Source organism: Pinus tabuliformis, chromosome 8, assembly GCF_031772625.1.
Source record: "Pinus tabuliformis cultivar Carrire ecotype Pingquan chromosome 8, CPIR1, whole genome shotgun sequence".
NCBI lineage: Eukaryota > Viridiplantae > Streptophyta > Pinopsida > Pinales > Pinaceae > Pinus > Pinus tabuliformis.
Window position 1 is genome coordinate 890,943,914 of NC_142294.1, and position 18,876 is coordinate 890,962,789.

The window sequence follows — 18,876 nt, forward strand, 5'->3', positions numbered from 1 at the left end:
TGCTACTGCCCCAAAGGAAAGCCCATCTCGCCCCAAAGAAGATTTCAAATTATATAAAAGATATTATTAATGCATGGGCAAGTGATTATTTGTTAAATATATTAAATAATTCTTAAAGCAAGAGAAATATAGTTTAATATCATTTTGAGCAAAGTTTGAATTTGGAAGTATTTCCCTTTGCTGTTGTGCGTCGAGTAGAAAACCCTAGTGCTGGAATTCGCTTTATTCTATTGCTGAGGTGAGAACACACTGGTCTGATGCATTAACCAATTTCTGCGCCCTTTTCCCTCTTAGAAGTCGACTTGGGCCAATCACTAACACGAAGGGCTGAGATTAAATCTCCTTGGACGATTGAGATCGATCAAATTTTTTACTATAGAAAAATCTAATTTTTCCCATGTAAAAAAATAATAGAAAAAGTGAAATCTGCGCCTTGGCCCCACTTGTGGGACCCTATGCCAAATTTAGTGCACCTGCTAAATCTGGCTGAACCCCTCCGCCTCTAACTTCATTTAATGAAAGCTATCTAAGAAAAATTATTTTGGCATAACTCTTCCATACAATCCAGATTGACTTGTAATTGTAAAGGAAAATCTGTGATATAATCTAATTGAACAAAAATATTTGATATTAATCCATTCTCAATGGGTGGAGGATACACACCTGGCAGAGTTTGATGTTGATCACCTGTGGTGGATGAATTTGGATGGTGGTCCACAAGTCTAGGGGGTGCTGCCTACTAGTATTGCAGATGTCTTTGAGGAGTTTGTTGATCTGAGATAGAGAATGAACTTGGATTTCTTCACGAGCCATTCCATTGGAGGTGATGAGTCTAATGATTGATCATGTTGATCATTGATATGTAGTAGCTTGTAGAATGTTGTTTATTGGAATCTAGAGGCCATTTAGAGCCTTGCTGTTTATGTGTTTGGTTTTGGATATGTATTGCATTTTGATGAACAGACTTAGCATATTTGGACTCTAATGGTTTGGGTTTCTATATTTACATATATATTAAAATTTTCGTATTTTACTTAGTTTTTAGTAAACTGGTTTACAAACTGAGTTGTTGGCAGATTCTGATCTATGTTTTGTCTGACCCTTGGGCAGTTGTGAGTCTGATTCTGGGTTTTAAAACACATGGATAAATAGTTAAGTTAAATAGCAAACATAGTGCCTTTGTATAAACAAAGTGGACAAAATAAGAATGGAGGACCGTTATACATATGATGATTAAATAAATATAGATGCTACTAAATATAACCCCTTTGTATAAAGAAAGTTCACGTAAGAGGAATTGGGCACAGTTATAACATAAAATGGGAGAATGTCATATACCTAAATTCATATAACAGAAATAGTTAATTATAATGGATATAGTGGCCACAACATGCATTTGAGTATATGATTAAACTATATGCCATGATCCTTATGTTTCTAGGGCCTAATAGGATTAAGTACATATAAGAGGTGACTTTTGACCTATTCCCTTTTGTATAATATAATTTTATTTTGTTAGAAAACTAAGGATGCAGAGAGAAATAGATTATAGAGGTAACAAAGGTATCAGATGGAGAATTTAGTCCACAACGTTGAGAAGGAGTCATTTTGATAAATCTGACTTACCGAAAGACATACAAAGAACTAAGCATGATAATGAAAGAGGTAAATAAGCATGATAATGAAAGAGGTAAATAAGCATGATAATGAAAGAGGTATTGAATGGGGAGTGAGCTGTTACACAATGTGTGACCACCTGCTGTGTATTTTTAACCACTAGAAAATAGTGGATGCCCTGATTGTTTTTGAGACTACTATTTTATTTACTGAACCTCAAAAAATTGGTTGACAGTTAGTTTTTTGGGATTTCTAGCTCATGGTGAATTTAACCATGGTCTCGAAGAAGAATACTCGAGAAGGAGGCAGGGCATGAGAGCTACGGTTTGCAGAAGAAATTAAGCGTTGGGCACCATGGAGGGGTGTAAGGGGGGAGTTCCACTCCCTCCTACAGTCAGGCAGTCTCCAGTCGAGGCAAGAAACTGCTGGAGGTTGAAACAGGTACTTTAGGAGGAGGAAAACAGGACAATAGAGACACATAGGAGCAGGAGAATAGGCGGGAAGACGTTAGAAGAGAGAAAAGAATAGAGGAAGAAAATCAGAATGCAGACACCAGAAAACAAAATGGACTGTGTAAGCCTAGGACAACTATCACACCCAAAGTGGTGTTGAGTGATCCAGTGCTATAGGTGCATAGGGAACACGTGGCGACTTATGTAGTCATTTGTAAATTCATGGGGTTATGGCCAACGGAGAAGGCTTTACAGGCATGGATAAAGAATCACTGGAAACCTAAAGGAGATATAGACCTACACCTTGGGTCAAAGGGTTTCTTCACTGTAGTATTCACTAACATTTAGGATAAAGACGGGGTGTTTGAAGGAGGGCCCTACTTCTATGCTGGTGCAGGTTTTTATATGTGGCCTTGGGTGATGAATTTTATCCTGGAGCGAGAGTCATTCACTTCGGTTTTGGTTTGGGTAAGACTCTATGCCTTACCACTGGATTATTGGCATCCAGAATCATTAACAACTATCGGAAATAAACTAGGGCATTTTGTAAAAATATCTGAGGCCACTAGGTGGGGAAAGTACACATCCTTTGTCCGTGTATGCGTGGAGATGGATCTCTGATTCTGGAAGTTTTTGATGAAAATTGGGTGCAAGCGATGGACTATGAGCATGTTCCTTTCAGATGTCGCAAATGCCATGAACATGGGCATCTATTCAGGGATTGCCCTCTAAACAAAATAGAGAGCAGAACTAAAGCTACCTCAGGGAAAGAAACTGATAGCTTTCACAAAGTGGGAAATAAAGGTAAAGGAGGAAGAAAGTTTAAAAAAAAAATCAATGAGGAAAAGCAGACAAGCCAGAATAGGTACAAGGTACTAGAAGAAGAAGAGGAGCTAGATAAGGCAAATCTGACTCTGAAGGATAGCCCAAGGGAGAAAGAAAAGGAAGAAAATATGGAGGACACACATGACAACAACCAACAAAAGGAGGATTTGCTGAGTACCATGGAACTTGATAAGGACCAAGAGATGACCCCGAGTGAGGTGGAAACGGAGGATCATGAACTACAGGATATTCTCAATAGGGAGCATCTAGATCTGGAAAAATTCCTGGAGCAGGGAACCACAAAAGGAATGGATTCGCTACCACAAGAGGAGTTCAATAGAGTGCAACAGCTGTTTCTGTGGAGAACTCAGGCAAAAGGGTCGGGAGCCAAAAGAAACCTCGATAGTTAGGACAACGAAGGGGTGAAAACTATGAAGACTACATCGGGACTTGCGCCTAGGAACCCAGGCAGGAAGAGGGGTAGGAAAAAAACAGAACGAGCTGCTGATAGAATGTGGAAAACTGATGATAGATTCAGGTAAGATGAAAGACCTAACTAGTTACTCTTTCACAAATCTTTCTTAATGAAGCTCACAACATGGAATATTAGGGGTCTAGGGAGTAAAAGGAAACAAAGGAATCTTAGCAATAGGATAAAAGAAGAAAAACTAGATATGATTTTCATCCAGGAAACTAAATGTTCAGTCGAAAAAATAAGAGAAATACACAAGAAATGGCTAACTAGATATGAATTTCTAGAAGTCAAAGCAGACAAAATAGCCGGAGGTATCCTCACACTTTGGAACCCCCAGAAACTAGGTATCTTGGATGCTGAAGCATCTAGGAACTACTTATCAGTGGTTATTCAACCTTTGGGGGACAAGGAAGTTTATTTAATCACAAATGTTTATGGTCCGTAGAAGCCTGAGGAAAAACTCAGACTACTCACTTCACTGGAGGATCTAAGAGACAGACATTCAGGAATACCATGGATTTTGGGAGGGGACTTTAACATGATCAGATCCTTGTCGGAAAAAAGGTGGAACCAGATCTCTAGGCAAAGACTCCATAGCTTTTTAGAATTTTATAAACAATATGAAGTTAGTAGACACAGAGATAAGTAATGGCCTCTTTACCTTGAATAATAAAAGGGGAGGAGAGTCTCAAGTAGCCTCTAAGCTAGATAGATTCATTATCTCAGAGGACCTTATACTCACAGGCCTTGACATGTCAGCGATGATACTCCCTTTTGGTGGCTCGGACCATTGGCCTGTTCAACTTGAGGCGTCCTGTATAGGAACTCCAAGAAACAAACCTTTCAGGTTTGAAAATATCTGGCTCTCCCATCCAGACTTTATCAGCAATATTGAAAAATGGTGGGAAGAGGATACGCAGATTCAGGGTACGAAAATGTTTCTCTTGCATAAAAGATTGAAACATATCAAAATCAGGCTCAAAGATTGGAATAAGAAGGAGTTTGGCAACATTTTTGAAGCCAAAAAAGTAGTTGAAAGGAAGATTCATGAAATTAATCAGTCCCTCATCACCGATGGCTTCAACGAGGGAAGAAATGAACAAGCTAACAATCATCAACAGGAATGGGAAGAATTATGCAAACAAGAGGAAATATTCTGGAGACAAAAATCAAGAGTACAATGGCTAAAAGAAGGAGATAGGAACACAAGGTTTTTCCACAAATCTACCATGGATCACAGGTCTCACAACAGAATCTCAATAATCAAGGATTCTTGAGGTAACCAACTCAACACCCACAAAGATATAGAAGCTGAGCTGGTTCAACATTTCCAAGGCATAGCAGAGGAACCTCTCTTAGACAGATCACAATTCATCAATGATTTCACAAAGCACATTCCTAAGCTTGTGACAAGAGAAGATAATTATAATCTAAACAGGCCTGTGAATGAAGAGGAGGTCAGCGAAGTCATCAAAGATATGCAAAATGGGAAGGCGCTAGGCCCAGATGGTTTTAATGTTGACTTCTTTAAGGCATGTTGGGGTATTGTCAAGCAGGATATCCTTGATGTGGTGGAGGACTCCAGAAAAAATAGAACTGTTTTGAAGGTGCTCAATACATCTTTCATTTCCTTAATTCCAAAATAGGATAATGCTTTGACACCAGACAGATTCAGACCTATAGCTTTATGCAATGTGGTGTATAAAATAATTTCCAAAATAATTGCCAACAGGCTTAAACCCCTTCTACCAACTTTGGTTTTTGTGGAGCAAACTGGGTATGTAGAAGGCAGACAAATTCTCAACAATATCATTCAAGCTCATGAGGTGGTTCACTTTCTTATAAGTAATAGGCAGGCATGAATGATTATGCAACTTGACCTAGAAAAGGCATATGATAAGTTAAATTGGGCCTACATAAGGAGAGTTCTTCTAGTTTATGGATTTGACCATAATTGGGTGAGATGGGTGGTGAGCTCCAGTATTGCAGCAATGATGCTGCAACTCCTGGGACTCCCTACTTTACTTTTATCAACCTGGTAGTTCGTAACAAACTTGGAAGCGATGGTGCTATATGCACTAGTACTAGCTCTTACTGCAGGCTGTCCCTTGATCAACTGGCACAAGTTCGCTAGGAGCTTAAGCCAACTTCTATGAGTTCTTAGAAGAAGCTTTTAACTGTGATGGGCGAAAGCTAATTCAAAAGAGGCTAGTCTACTTGTAGAAAGAAGATGAAAACTGAAAGGAGATGCAAACCCTAGCAAACCCTAGTTTTACAGACTAACCCTACTTGTGTAAGAAAAGAGATGTACCACTACTGAAATGGATGCCATGGACTATTGCAGAGGTAAAATACATGTGTTTAAGCTACTTCTGAAAGGAAATGTGGAAAAATCATCTTTTTGTATTTTTGAACAATTTTATGCAAGATTATTATGCATGTGTTTTAACTATTTTTGACTGTGTAGAGGTTTATTGGCGAAAGCAAATGGAGTGGGTGTTTGCAGGGGGTTAGGAAGGTATGGAGAGGGCTTGAGGGGTCCCTAGCACCCTTCTAGAGATTTCCATTGCGCTCAGATCTCGAAAAACTGCTCGCGTTATCTTCTACAGGAGGCTGCAGGGGATCTACAAGAAATTCTACAGGAAGTTCTACAGGAATAGGTCGAAAGTGATTTTTAGAGGATTGATGGTGGAAAAACGGTGGGAAAGTGGAAATGAAGGATGGATAACGATGGTAGGAGGTGTGGGACCTAGTAAATGAACCTAAGGAGTGATGAAGATGGTTGGATTTGTTCAAGGATGTAGAAAGCAATGTTGCACAAAAATATAGAAATTCGGGTTAGTTGGAGAAGTGTGACAAATAAAGGGAAGGAATCTTGAGTGAGGGGTTGGAACAGAGTGTATGATGGAGGAAGGGTAGGTAGGAATGTATTACAGGTGTTCTGCACATTACTTTCCAAAAATTGATCCAAACAAATACAAAAAAAAGAGATTTATCTACTTTGACCTAATCTACTCTTAAAATCCAGGAATATGATGAACAACAATGTATAAACAGGAAATCATGCAAGAGAGCTATGGAAACTAAGTAAGAACAAATCTGAACATGAAGACATGACTGATATCAACTTTTCCAATTCAACATCTAACACTAGCAATTGCATTAGAAGGCAAAAACAGTGTTTTTGTGGCAGCAAGTGTACTTTGGTCTCAATTCATGATCCCAAGGAGGGAGAACTGAGATCAAGGACTGCTTGGTAGCCTTTTTGTGGATCTTTTCTGTTACCAAACTGTCAAATCAACCTGAAGCATGAACAACTATCTAAATCATCAAAAGCAACCTAAGAAATGAAGCAAGATTTTAACCTAAATAACAGAAATTAGTCTATGAATGCAAGAAAAACACATAAAAGTACACAAAGGAGGTACTGGCACTTGGGTTGGGCCCAACCCCAAGAGCTATAGCCTCCTAAGAAAGATCAGAGCTGGCGCAAAGCAAGATTCATCTTCATTGATCAAAAAATAATAGCTACATCCAAAAACTGTTTACAAGAAGAAGCTCGAAAATGTGCTGATACAGAGTTGCACTAAAGTGCGAAAATGGATTAGCAAAATGACTAAACTACCAAGGCTTGAAGCCTTCCTATTTATGCATACGAGGACCCCCAACAGTCCTCCTTAACTTGAGGAGCTTGGCTGCCCAAAACTGCAGTTAATCAGCCACTTCACTAGACTTGCTCGGCTGCCCTTAAAATCATCTTTGGTGGGCTATAGAACTCTGAGCTGATGGTGGAGAACTCGAGGAAGGGGTCATTTAGTGCAGTAGACATCCCTCCTACAAATCCTCAGCCTTGTTTCCTCGTATTTGGCTACCAATCTGCTCATAAATGCCTGATCTTGGTCCCAAAAATGTCCAAAAATCTGCAATAAGCACGTGTTAGACCTTGTGGCAAAGTGACTATTCCCATTCACACAATTAACATAAATATATTCAAAAGCATACATAAAACTATTGAGAGTGGTGGATTAAATGGGAATATTAGGCAAAATGAGCCCATATAGTTACCCATTTCCGGGGCTCATCAATGGGTAATGGCCCTTGTAACTACCTCTAGTTTTTCAATACTGTTAAATGGTTCTCCATCAAAGCCCTTTAATCCCTCGAGAGGTCTCAGACAGGGAGATCCTCTTTCCTCCTTCCTCTTTATTCTCATGATGGAAGGACTAGGCCTAGCTATCAAGTTTGTCAAAGAAGAAGGTAAGGTCCAGGGTCTCAAACTAACCAGGTACGGAATGCTTTGACCCATCAACAATTTGTGGATGACACTATGCTACAGGGCATACTTACGGTCAAGGAAGCTCTAGCCTACAAACAAATCCTGAAAGACTTTGCAATGGCTGCGGGCACAGAGGTAAGCCTCTCCAAATCAAAGATTTTCTTTTTTAACACCAACATTGCTATTCAGAGAAATATTTCCAGAATTCTAGGCTTTCAAAGAGATATGCTACCATCCAAATATTTGGGAGTACCGCTAACAGATAAACCTCTGAGCAAGACAATATGGGAGCCTGTGATTAACAAGCTACAGGACAAGACACGAAAATGGACTAGTAGGTCTTTGAACTTAGTGGGTAGGCTTGTGCTTACAAAAGCTGTCCTACAATCTGTTCCCATCTTCATGTTCTCAGCCCTTCCAGCCCCAAAGGGAGTCATGCAACTATGTAGGAATATCCAAAGAGATTTTCTTTGGGGTAAAGGGGAAGAAAAAAAATGGGCCTTGGTAGCCTGGGAAAAGATCTGTAAACCTAAAACTCATGGAGGTTTGGGACTGGATGATCCCAAGGTGCTAAACAAAGTTTTGGGGGCAAAACTATGGTGGAGATGGCTAAAAGATTCAGCTGCCCCTTGGGCACAAATTTGGAAACAGAAATATGCAAACAATTGGCAAGATAGGGATCACATTAGAATGTCTGGAATCATCAAAGGCTCCCACATCTGGAACAAAGCTTGGGAGAACAGAGCCATTGTTCAGAAAAACAGTTTCTGGGAAATTAGAGATGGAAACCTTGCATGGTTTTGGGAGGATAGGTGGCAACAGGAACCTAAACTGTTGAGAGAAGACTTTGCAAATCTCAAGAATGATACTAACATCAAAGGGTTACTCAGAGTAAATGAATTTTGGGATCAGGCTAATAATGGAGGAAAATGGAGGATATGGAAGGAACTGGATTATAGGGATAATGCCCCCTTGAAGGCACAGGTTGAAGCTCTAACAACCATCCTGGAACAAAGGAAGATCCTGATATCAGTTGATTCAGACCAGCTGAGATGGGGCAATAACAATGAAGGCACCTTTAACCTTAAAGAGGCAAAACGCATAGCCCTTGGGCTTGACTCGACCAACCTGGATTGGGTTTGGAAGAATCTTTGGCAGAACCAGGGATGGATGAAAATTAAACTGTTCATGTGGTTAGTGCAGCATAAGAAAATTCTTACCTGGGAAAACCTCCAGAAAAGAGGTGTATCTGGCCCATCCAAATGCCAGCTATGTGAATCACAAGAAGAAACTATGGATCACCTTCTCAACCTCTGTACATTTACTTCCACATTGTGGGATGGGATTGCTTCAATTTTCAGACAAACAGATAGGGACATGGGCAGCATCACCAACACCCTAAAGAATTGGAGGAAAAACTTCTCTGATTATGAAACAGTCAACAAAGCTTGGGCTTTAGCTCCAAGTTTCCTAATCTGGGATGTCTGGAAAGAATGCAACAACAAAATTTTCAAAAATAAAAAAGGTTCTTCCCAGAGCATTATGGAACAAATTTTAAGACAGCTCAAGGAGACGGTAGGAACTCTTATGCAAAAACCCCCTGAGAATCACCCTTCAGATGCTGATGTGCAGATACTACTATAGTTGGGTATGCAGGGGCTTATTCCTCAGGGCAATAACAAAAATACAAATCAAATTGTGGCTAATAAAGACTTCTGGCACCCTCCCCCTTAGGGATTTATGAAATGCAACATAGATGGGGCCTCAAAAGGAAACCCGGGCATGGTTGGCTATGGGGGAGTGATAAGGGATGAAAAGGGTTGCATACAACTCATCTTTCATTGTAATTTGGGGAGAGCCACAAACAATATGGCAGAGCTCATGGCCCTTGAGCAATGCTTAGAAATCCTGAGGGAAAAAAATCTTCATAACATCATAATTGAAGCAGACTCTGAGTTGATCATTAATTCGGTCAAGAAAATCTGCTATGGCTCGGCTCTAGAAAAAGTCTCGAAACATTGGAGGCTTCTTCAGGTTTATCAAAGGATCCAATCCCACCTTCAGAACATGAGAACCCTAAGTTTTATGCATGTGCGCTGAACAACCAACAAATTGGCAGACATTTTAGCTAATGAAGGAGCTCTCTGTGCTAAAAGCAGCAATAAATATAGATGGAAAGAGGTCCCCTAGGGAAGATTGAGGGATGAGTGTCTCAGACAGGTGAATGTGGACCGAGAGCTCTATCAGAACAGGGGATTCTAGCAGATTGCAGAGTTCTGGAAATAGTTGATGTACAGTCTTCATGAAGCAGCAACCCAGGGATATTTATGAAAAGAACATCCAGTCCTTGGTCCGAAGTATCAACCCAGAACGGGAGCTAGGTTAGCGAGCGTGCAGTTGGAAAAAACTGTGGCATTCTGACCAAAGCTGCGTGGCAATGGCACAAATGTGTCTCTCAGCCGAATGGTTGGCAGTGGGTGAAACAATTCCGCGGTAATTTTGGTTATGCTACAGTTGAGGTGGTTTTTAGGATTTCGGGCATCCTCAAAACCCGAAGTGGTATTCTAGAAATGAGCCCGATGCCACTTAATGTTCAACACGTGGCTCAAGGAGGAGAGAGAATACCGCCTTCATTGGGCGGGTATTCCTCTACTTCTTTTCAGCCTGATATTCCTCACAGCCGTTGGATCAAGTAGTTGTAGATCAACGGCCTAGGTTCAATGTGCATGTTGGTGGGCCGAGGTATCTTCCTGGCTTCCCTAGCGGACCCAAAATCTTTATATGGTGGTCTCTATGTCCTCTTTGGTTCCGCTTTTAGTTTTTTCAGGTTCACATGTTTTCGTGCCGTTTTGATCCTCGACCGTTAGATCTTGGATGATGGTGCGAGCAGTTTTTTGGGCCCTAGGTCCGGTTCTCGAGCTGTTGGCTCTTTTCCCAAAGCACAAAGTGAAAGCTAAATTCTTTGGCCCTCTTCTCCTTTGGGTTCGATGTATTTTATGTAATCTATTTTATACATATAAGTGAATAGAAGGACCGACTCTTGCTTCAGTAAAAAAAGAATTTAACCATGGTCTCAAACCAACTAGAACAAAATCTTTTTTTTTTTTGAAGGAACGAGTATTATATTAATATTAAAAAGGCTGGATTTTGGGCCAGGTCCCTTACAAAATTCCTCATGTTTCAGATATTCACTGCTTTCAGAGGTCCAGAATGTAGATATTCTATTCTTATGACAGTCTTTGCTTCCTACTCTGAATATGTGCCTACCATGAGCTTGGCAATAGACTCCTAATATGAAAATATATTTGCATAGCATCATAATATTTCATAAGCAGTAACACTATCTAGCAAAGGAAAGAACAGGTTCAAACAGAATTGTATCTGTGCCAATTCTTTCCAGCTTTATCCAGATGTCCCGGTTGCCCTCGCACAACGAGCCTTTTTCTTCACAGGGTTGATGCTGTAATGGATCAGAGTAATTTTGCCCTATTTTTCCCTAGGGTTTTATCCATACTTATGTGTAGAATATGCAACAAAATATAAATTAAAATTTAATACTGCAACTATGTTCACAATGTAATTCTGTAATTTTCCAACTGTGATGACACTACTATAATACGATTGAATAACTCAATAATGTATCATCAGAAAATTCTATCCACTATTACAGTGCTCCAGCCATTTGCATCATGCTTATAAGTTATTACAGTTCAATACAGATTACCACAGTTTATAACAACAGATTACAGTTCATACAAATGCCATATATCTTTGGCAAATTACAGTTCTACTCTGACTTTGAAACCTGTAAAAAACCCTAGTCTCCTACTGTTTAATTCCAACTACGGATCTGTCTTCAGTAACACCATCATGAGGGATGAAACACATGAAGCGTAGGCCGAAATCCTGCAAGAACTCCTTCACTTCATTCGATGCTGACCCAGGGTCCTTCACAGTTCCAACTCACCCTGCGAGTGTCCTTCATAAACACCTACAGGTCTGAGTTTGAGATTCTGTGATAATTCAGAAAACCCTAGCCGGTTCTGCTGTCCAAGATCCTTGTGCCCAGTGTCAAACGAATCTTATTCAGGCTTACATTCTTCCTTCAACAGGATTTTGCTTCCTAACCAATAAACTTGCTGTCCCTTTTTGGAGATATTCTGAACTTTGCGTGCAGAATAGTTGTGCTTTTTAGGTTCCCCTCTAATTTGGCTTCCTGTCTAGGGCAGGATTAGGGAGTCCGAACCCTTATTGATTGCCCAGAAATACTCACATGCCTCTGCTGTGTGTATCAAGAGGTTTCTGTGCTTAAACAGAGATAAGGAGACGCTGGCTGTCCTCACAAGGATGATAAAACAGAGAGAGTTCGCTGCTCCTGAGAATTTCACTCTTTTTGTTCAAGACCAAAATCCTAGAATTTGTTGCCCAACCAGAAAACCCTTGTGCCCAAAGAACAGTGAAATTATCTCAGAATTTCACTCCGCCTTAAAGGTATTCCCGTGCCAAAACAGAGAGAGGAAATGGAAGAGGTGTCAGCTAAGGTGGAATCTTTCACCACCGAAATTGACAAGAGAGATTGGGGTCTTAAAACCCTCGGAGCTAATGCTCAAGAAACCAATAAAAAGATCCACAATTGATGCTGCAAAATGAATTCGTTCCTCTCATATTTATAGATTTCCTAGAGGGGTCTCTTCTAAAATGATTGAGTAAACTTTACTCGAAGCCCCAATTTTGGGTTTCTTTGCCCAACAGCCCCAAAACTTTGCCCAACAGTGAGAATTTTGGGGTTTTCCGCCTTTATGAAGGACTATAGCCTACGGGGATCGATAGGCTACTTCGTCCCATGCTGGTCCTGGCTGCCTACGCAATGTGCTGGTTATCTTTGTTGGAATTTTCCTCCAATTCAGCCACCCTTTTGTCGTGTGCTAACATTTCTCCTGAAATTCTGCCTGAAATTGTTCCAGATTGCTCTGTTGCAGGGGATGCTTGGTTTACATAGCTGAAACGATTTCCTTCGCTTTCCTCTGCGGCACTTTGTTGATGTAGAGCAGTTAACAGCCCTTCCACAGACTCCAACAGGATCTCCAGAATCTGGTTAGTTTTAACTTGTTCTCTCTCCTATGACTGGTCACCCAAATTTGGCATGCTGAGTTGATCTGTGCAATGAATTTCGAGGGATTCAAACCATCACTGTTAACCGATGGAGTCCCGCATCAACAACACTCTGAAGAACTGGAGGACAATCCCGTGCTTAAATAACTTTGTCTTCTCTGTGTTGCTGCCACAAACCACTAAAATGCGGGGCTTCCATATTCAGAACAAGATCCTGGCGACCCTGTGTGATGTCATTCGAGAGATACGGAGGAATGAGGATAATAACACTAACCTGCAATAAATTGAATGCCTTGCCATAGCTGAGGGGCTCCACACTTGTGCAAATGCATCTCATTCTGGAAGAATTAAATCCGGAGGCCACTTGTTATTGCTGCTTCCTGCCTTGAATCACCATCTGTTCTTCTGATTAAGACATGATTTCACTTCCTTAATGCTGCGTGGCATTTAAATATTCACCACCTTCTTGAGCATACTTGTTCCTAAATGGAGCTGTATTCCTGAAGAGTGGAGGTGTAAGTGAGTAAACAATGACTGTCTTTATAGGATCCATCAAAGAGACTCGTCCCATGATCCAATTTTTAATACCATTGTCAACTTTGCAAAAATAACTTTGTCCTAATTCCATGATGAAGGAATGGGTGAATAATGAATGGACCCTTGGTCTAATACAAAATTTCCTTGCTCCGTTGAAACTGTTCTATTGGCCATTGAGTCTGCCGCTGTGTTCAAGTTTGTGAGAACATGAATAAAATTCAATTTGCTCAAACTCAATTGATTGAAGAATGATCCTTTGTAGAAGAAGCTTGATCTGGACTTGGCGATTCTTTAGCCTTCCACAGCTGACAAATTACAAGCATTGAGTCTCCAAACACAGAAATTTTGGTAATTTTCTTTGCCAGTGCTATTTCCAAACCCTGCCATAGAGCTAGGTATTCAGCTTGGTTATTGGACACGATACCCAATCCCCAGGCATATCAAGCCACCATTTGTTCATTGGGGCATATGAGAGTACCTCCTGCTTCTGTCATCCCTAATCAGAACACGAACTTTCACCAACAGCTCTTAAAGGGATTTGAATCCATTGCTCATAATTGAATTTTCAAGCATCTCTGAGATATGTAACTAGCTCATGTAATGATATGTTGGAACATTTAACCTTGTGTACCAATGTATTAGGTATTTGGTAGATATGTTGGAACCTACCTACCCACACATGTGGTGTTCTATCCTTTATTTATTTCCTAATGCTCTGTTTCCTGTCTCTTGTATTCTCCCTTACCTATCTTTCTCTCAGGATCTTAGACCTGAGGCCTTTAGCTAACCTTTGGGATAAGGATCTCTCTCTCAGGACCTGAAAGACCAGTCAAGACCTATACCAGTACAGTAAGGACAGCTTGACTACCTGTACTTTGTAGAGGAGGTCTTCCCATATCGATACCGTACTGTCAGGACCTAACCAGTAAGGATATCTCAATACCTGACCTAACCCTGTAGTTATTTTGGTAGTTAGATATGAGCATTATGTTTAGAAGTGTGCAAGAATGAAGTGCTCGACCAAGAATGAAGTGCTCGACTAAAGGGCAGGACCTTGCTGAAAAAACTCAATAAAAGAAAATCACATTTAGGTACCAGAAAAGCCCCAAAAGTCTGCTCTGTGTTTATTTTTTTATGTGTGTGTATATTTATACAGGATAAAAAATTTATATTGTGGAATCCTTGAAAGGTTAGTTGATCAAGTTTATTTCAATAACAATTATTTTTAAATGAGAGAATTTTACTTTTATTGTGCCTTCAGTGAAAATCAACTTGTAAACATTATTCTTCTGTAACAAACTTTTCTTTTAGTTCATGCCAATTCCCCTCTTCCTCCAATGGAGTTCTCTTCTTTCGAATAGCTTTGAACCATATCTTCTGATGAAATTGATAGGCAGAACCTTTTGTTTTGCTTACAAGGACCATTTTTTTCAAGGAAAACTGTTAGGAAACATTTTATTGGCATTGCTTTCTCAGCTTGCATTTGATATTGTTATTCATTATTTTTTTTATCACAAATAAGTTGTCTATCTAGTGCCTTTTCCTATTTTCATTTCATTCTACTTGTGTAAGATGAAGTAATGCATTTTAGGGGTTTTGTGCAGGTCGTAATGTTGTGTTAGATGAATTTGGAGTTCCAAAAGTTGTTAATGATGGAGTTACAATTGCTCGTGCTATTGAACTTCCTGATGCAATGGAAAATGCAGGAGCAGCTTTGATCCGGGAGGTAATGTTTATTAGGATTCAAGGTCCATATTTTGTTTAAACTTCAAACATAACGAGGAAAATTGTGCAATCAATTCCTTTTTTAAAGTTCTCATGAGTAAATTGATACTAAGCAAGGTCTTAAAATAATGCAGGTTGCAAGTAAGACCAATGATTCAGCAGGTGATGGGACAACTACTGCATCTGTTTTAGCACGGGAAATTATAAAGCTGGGACTTTTGAATGTCAGTTCAGGAGCCAATCCAGTTTCCTTAAAAAAGGGAATTGATAAAACTGTGCAGGGGCTTGTTGAGGAGCTGAAAACAAAGTCCAGACCTGTAAAAGGACGGGAGGATATTAAAGGTTTGTAAGCAAGATTGTCTGGAATGCTCTTTGTAAAGGCATGGATCATTGTTATGATTTAACTCATGTATTCTTACCAATCACATTTTCATTATGCAGCTGTGGCTTCAATATCGGCTGGAAATGATGATTTCGTAGGAACTATGATTGCTGATGCTTTAGATAAAGTTGGGCCTGATGGTGTTCTCTCTATAGAGTCTTCTTCATCTTTTGAAACTACTGTTACTGTTGAGGAGGGAATGGAGGTAAGCAGGGAGATTATACTGCACTAAACCAGTCTTACCAGGATGCCTTTCTGTCAGGCTTCTTACAGTTGCAATTGTCATTGTGTTGCAGATTGATAGGGGTTATATATCTCCCCAGTTTGTTACAAATCAGGAAAAGTTGCTTGTGGAGTTTGAGAATGCTAGAGTTTTGGTCACTGACCAGAAAATTACAACAATCAAAGATATTATTCCTGTGCTTGAAAAGACCACACAGTTGAATGTTCCACTGCTTATTATTGCTGAAGATATATCAGGGGAAGCATTAGCTACATTGGTTGTAAATAAGTTGCGTGGAATAGTCAAAGTTGCTGCTATCAAAGCTCCAGGATTTGGTGATAGGAGAAAGGCCCTACTGCAGGATATTGCTATAATGACAGGTAATTTTTGTACCACGCATGTCACAAATTAGTAATAATTAGGACTTAGATCAGCTTTTATGCAAGGCAATTTTGAATTCAAGTGATTCCTTGGTTCAGTAAAGAATTTGGTGTTTGTCAATGTCTCTGCATCATTCTCCTATCTATGAGAGGGAACTGCTTTTGGCATTGAATGGGGCTTGTCCATTTCAAATAGTGGATGCAAGTTTTGTACTATGAATCCAACCTACAATGTAACCATCTGCAACCTGCTATTAATCCAGTTATTTTATAGCTCCCTTTGAATCTTTGCTTTTGGCCTTCAGTCATGAGCTTCCCATACGAGAGATGAGACTTTCCATGAGGGAACTGATCCATGATGAGGAAGGTTCTTTCGCATTCAAGCGACCATATCTATAACACTATTTTCATACGATCCTGGCTTAATGCAACCCGGATGCCAAAATCAGGGTCTCCTGCTTATTGTACTTGTTAAGACATAGAGTCTGACCTGCACCTTCTTCAAGGCACTTCTGTTTTCATGCCGATGAGGGTTGCCATAAAAGCTTCAGGTGAAGCTGCATTCCTTATCAAAGTTTCTGCGATTTCTTTTACTGATAGATCCCTGTAGATTCTTCATAGTAGATAAATTTTCAAAAAATAAGGTATCTGATTGTCTTGGTCACAACTTCGTTTGTGAACAAGACTACAAAACTGTCATCAATTTTTAGGAGCTTCAACATATCATTATGGCTACTATTATGCAAGAGACCATAAATGATGCTGAGTTGTATATGCTGAGATGCCATACCTAGAGTGGTGCCTCATATAATAATAAAAAATCTTCACTGCATTGGGTTTATGATAACTTCAGGTCTTTCAAGAGATCCAAGATTTTGCTTACTGATATGTCTTTAGCAGAATCCCTGTTCTGCTACCTGTAGCTTTCTATTACAGTGTAGAAGACTCTGTTACAAATATCAAAAGCTTTCCCAGCACAGTGCCTGTAGGTACTGTAAGTCAGAAGTATTCTCAACTGATATAAGAAGTTCAAATTGAGCATGTGTATATATACATGAGAGCTGATCATGTCATTGTAGATGCATTAATACTGCTGAGTAATAGGACTGATGGGCAATGAGTGTATTTCAAACAATGAAAACCTTGTTGTTACAGTGAACCTATGCTATTGCAAAATTATTGTTTCTGTAGCTATCAATGCCCAAAGATACAATCATTATGTATCAGCGTAATTCCACAGTATTATCGGTGTTTGCTTCTCTTGTTTCAGGCTCAAACGATACCAAGAGATGAAAATGATCTGTCATCGATATGCGTTAGGATTACCTTCATAATCCAGGTTGACAAAAACACAAATGAATTTCATATGTAGGTTGTTCACACTGGTTTCTATGAATAGATCTTCACAGCTACTACTTCAAGAATGATTTTCCCTTTTCTGATTTGGTTACGGATGCGAAGGGCTTCACAACTATGCCAAGGTCAAATTTGTGTATCATCAGTGAATTTCCATAAAGCGTGCAACTCCTCTTCTTCACTTAATTACGACATTCAACATAGGAAGCTCCCCTCTCAATACTAAATATTGCCATATCAAATATGCCTATGCTAATATTGTTCCTGTCATCAGTCATTGGTACATCGAGGGAAAGGTAAAACATAGTTGTTGTACTGGACCCCGTAGCAAAAATATCACTGAGCCATCCATCAAACTGCTGCAACAATGTTATAATATGATTGTGCCATATCAGTGAGCGAGTAACTTGTCAGAGACTTCTTGTGACTGCTTTAGATAGGACTGTTAAATACTCCTTCAAGACAAGTCCAAAGGATGACGAGACTTTTCAAAATTGGCACTATAGATGGATCCTAGATTCTTTTGCAAAATTGGTGTCACAAAGTAGGGCTTAGGTTGCCATAACTTCACCCCATAAGTTCTTTTATCCATACTACAAAATCAAACTTCCATGCTCAGAATTGTGACACTCAGGGCTGTGTCTCAAATGGTGTCTTTACACTGGCATAGAAGGTCACAAGCATAGGGATTTAGTTTCAATAGATTTGATAAATGGTCCCATGATTGTCCACGCAGTCAGTCCTAAAAAATGAGCAAAATTCGCCTCAGTTTCCACTCCAAATCATCCAACTAGACTCTAACGAACGCCTTAATAATCAGTGAAGGACTTCCTCAGATTAGGCTCGAATTAGAGGTTAAGATCATTACAATTGATGCTTAAGAAAATGTAAGGTCAAACCCTAGGCATAGATGAATTAGCCCATAGAATTTCACTTGACACAAATTTTTTGAGGGCCGAAAATATCACATAGATAAGCCTCCAAATAGACTTCAGGAGGACCGAATATGCTATAGATAAAGATCATGGATTAGGCCGCAAGAGTTCAACGAAGGAAGACTTCAGACAGGCCCAGATTAGGGCATGCAAATTGCTTTAGAAACCCATACAGATTTGCCTTAGATAATAATTTTGCACTATGCCTCAAGAGCTGCAGAGAACTCAGAAAGGTGAAATTTCATGCCATAGTAAACCTCCAAAATTCATAGACTCAGGAGGAGACCATGGAGACTTGTCAACAATCTTCTCTTGGTGATTGCTTTCTCTTACACTCTTGCTTGGGCTTGTCCTCACCTGAGCTCCGATACCATTTTAATTTTAAGTTAACATGTTCTTTGCTTAGGTTAGTTACTTCATTAGATCATTAGCCCATTATCAATTTCATTAATCCATTAGCAATCACATTAACCATCATCATATGACAGTAACTAATGAAAGAACATTAAACGTAAATGCAGAAGACAAGCCAAGACAAGAACACAAAGATATGGCTCAAGCTGGGGAAAAACCGTAAGATG

General features: G+C 39.7%; 1 protein-coding gene across 1 annotated transcript in view; it reads left to right on the forward strand.

Annotated features, from left to right (window-relative positions):
- LOC149238413 (ruBisCO large subunit-binding protein subunit alpha-like) overlaps positions 1 to 18,876 on the forward strand; it is an 81,804-nt gene that overhangs the window by 53,150 nt on the left and 9,778 nt on the right. Inside the window, exons 3-6 of the mRNA XM_089373029.1 lie at positions 14,899 to 15,020; positions 15,154 to 15,361; positions 15,461 to 15,606; positions 15,698 to 16,004. Of these exons, the coding sequence (XP_089229155.1) occupies positions 14,899 to 15,020; positions 15,154 to 15,361; positions 15,461 to 15,606; positions 15,698 to 16,004 (783 nt within the window). The remainder of the gene's footprint in view (positions 1 to 14,898; positions 15,021 to 15,153; positions 15,362 to 15,460; positions 15,607 to 15,697; positions 16,005 to 18,876) is intronic.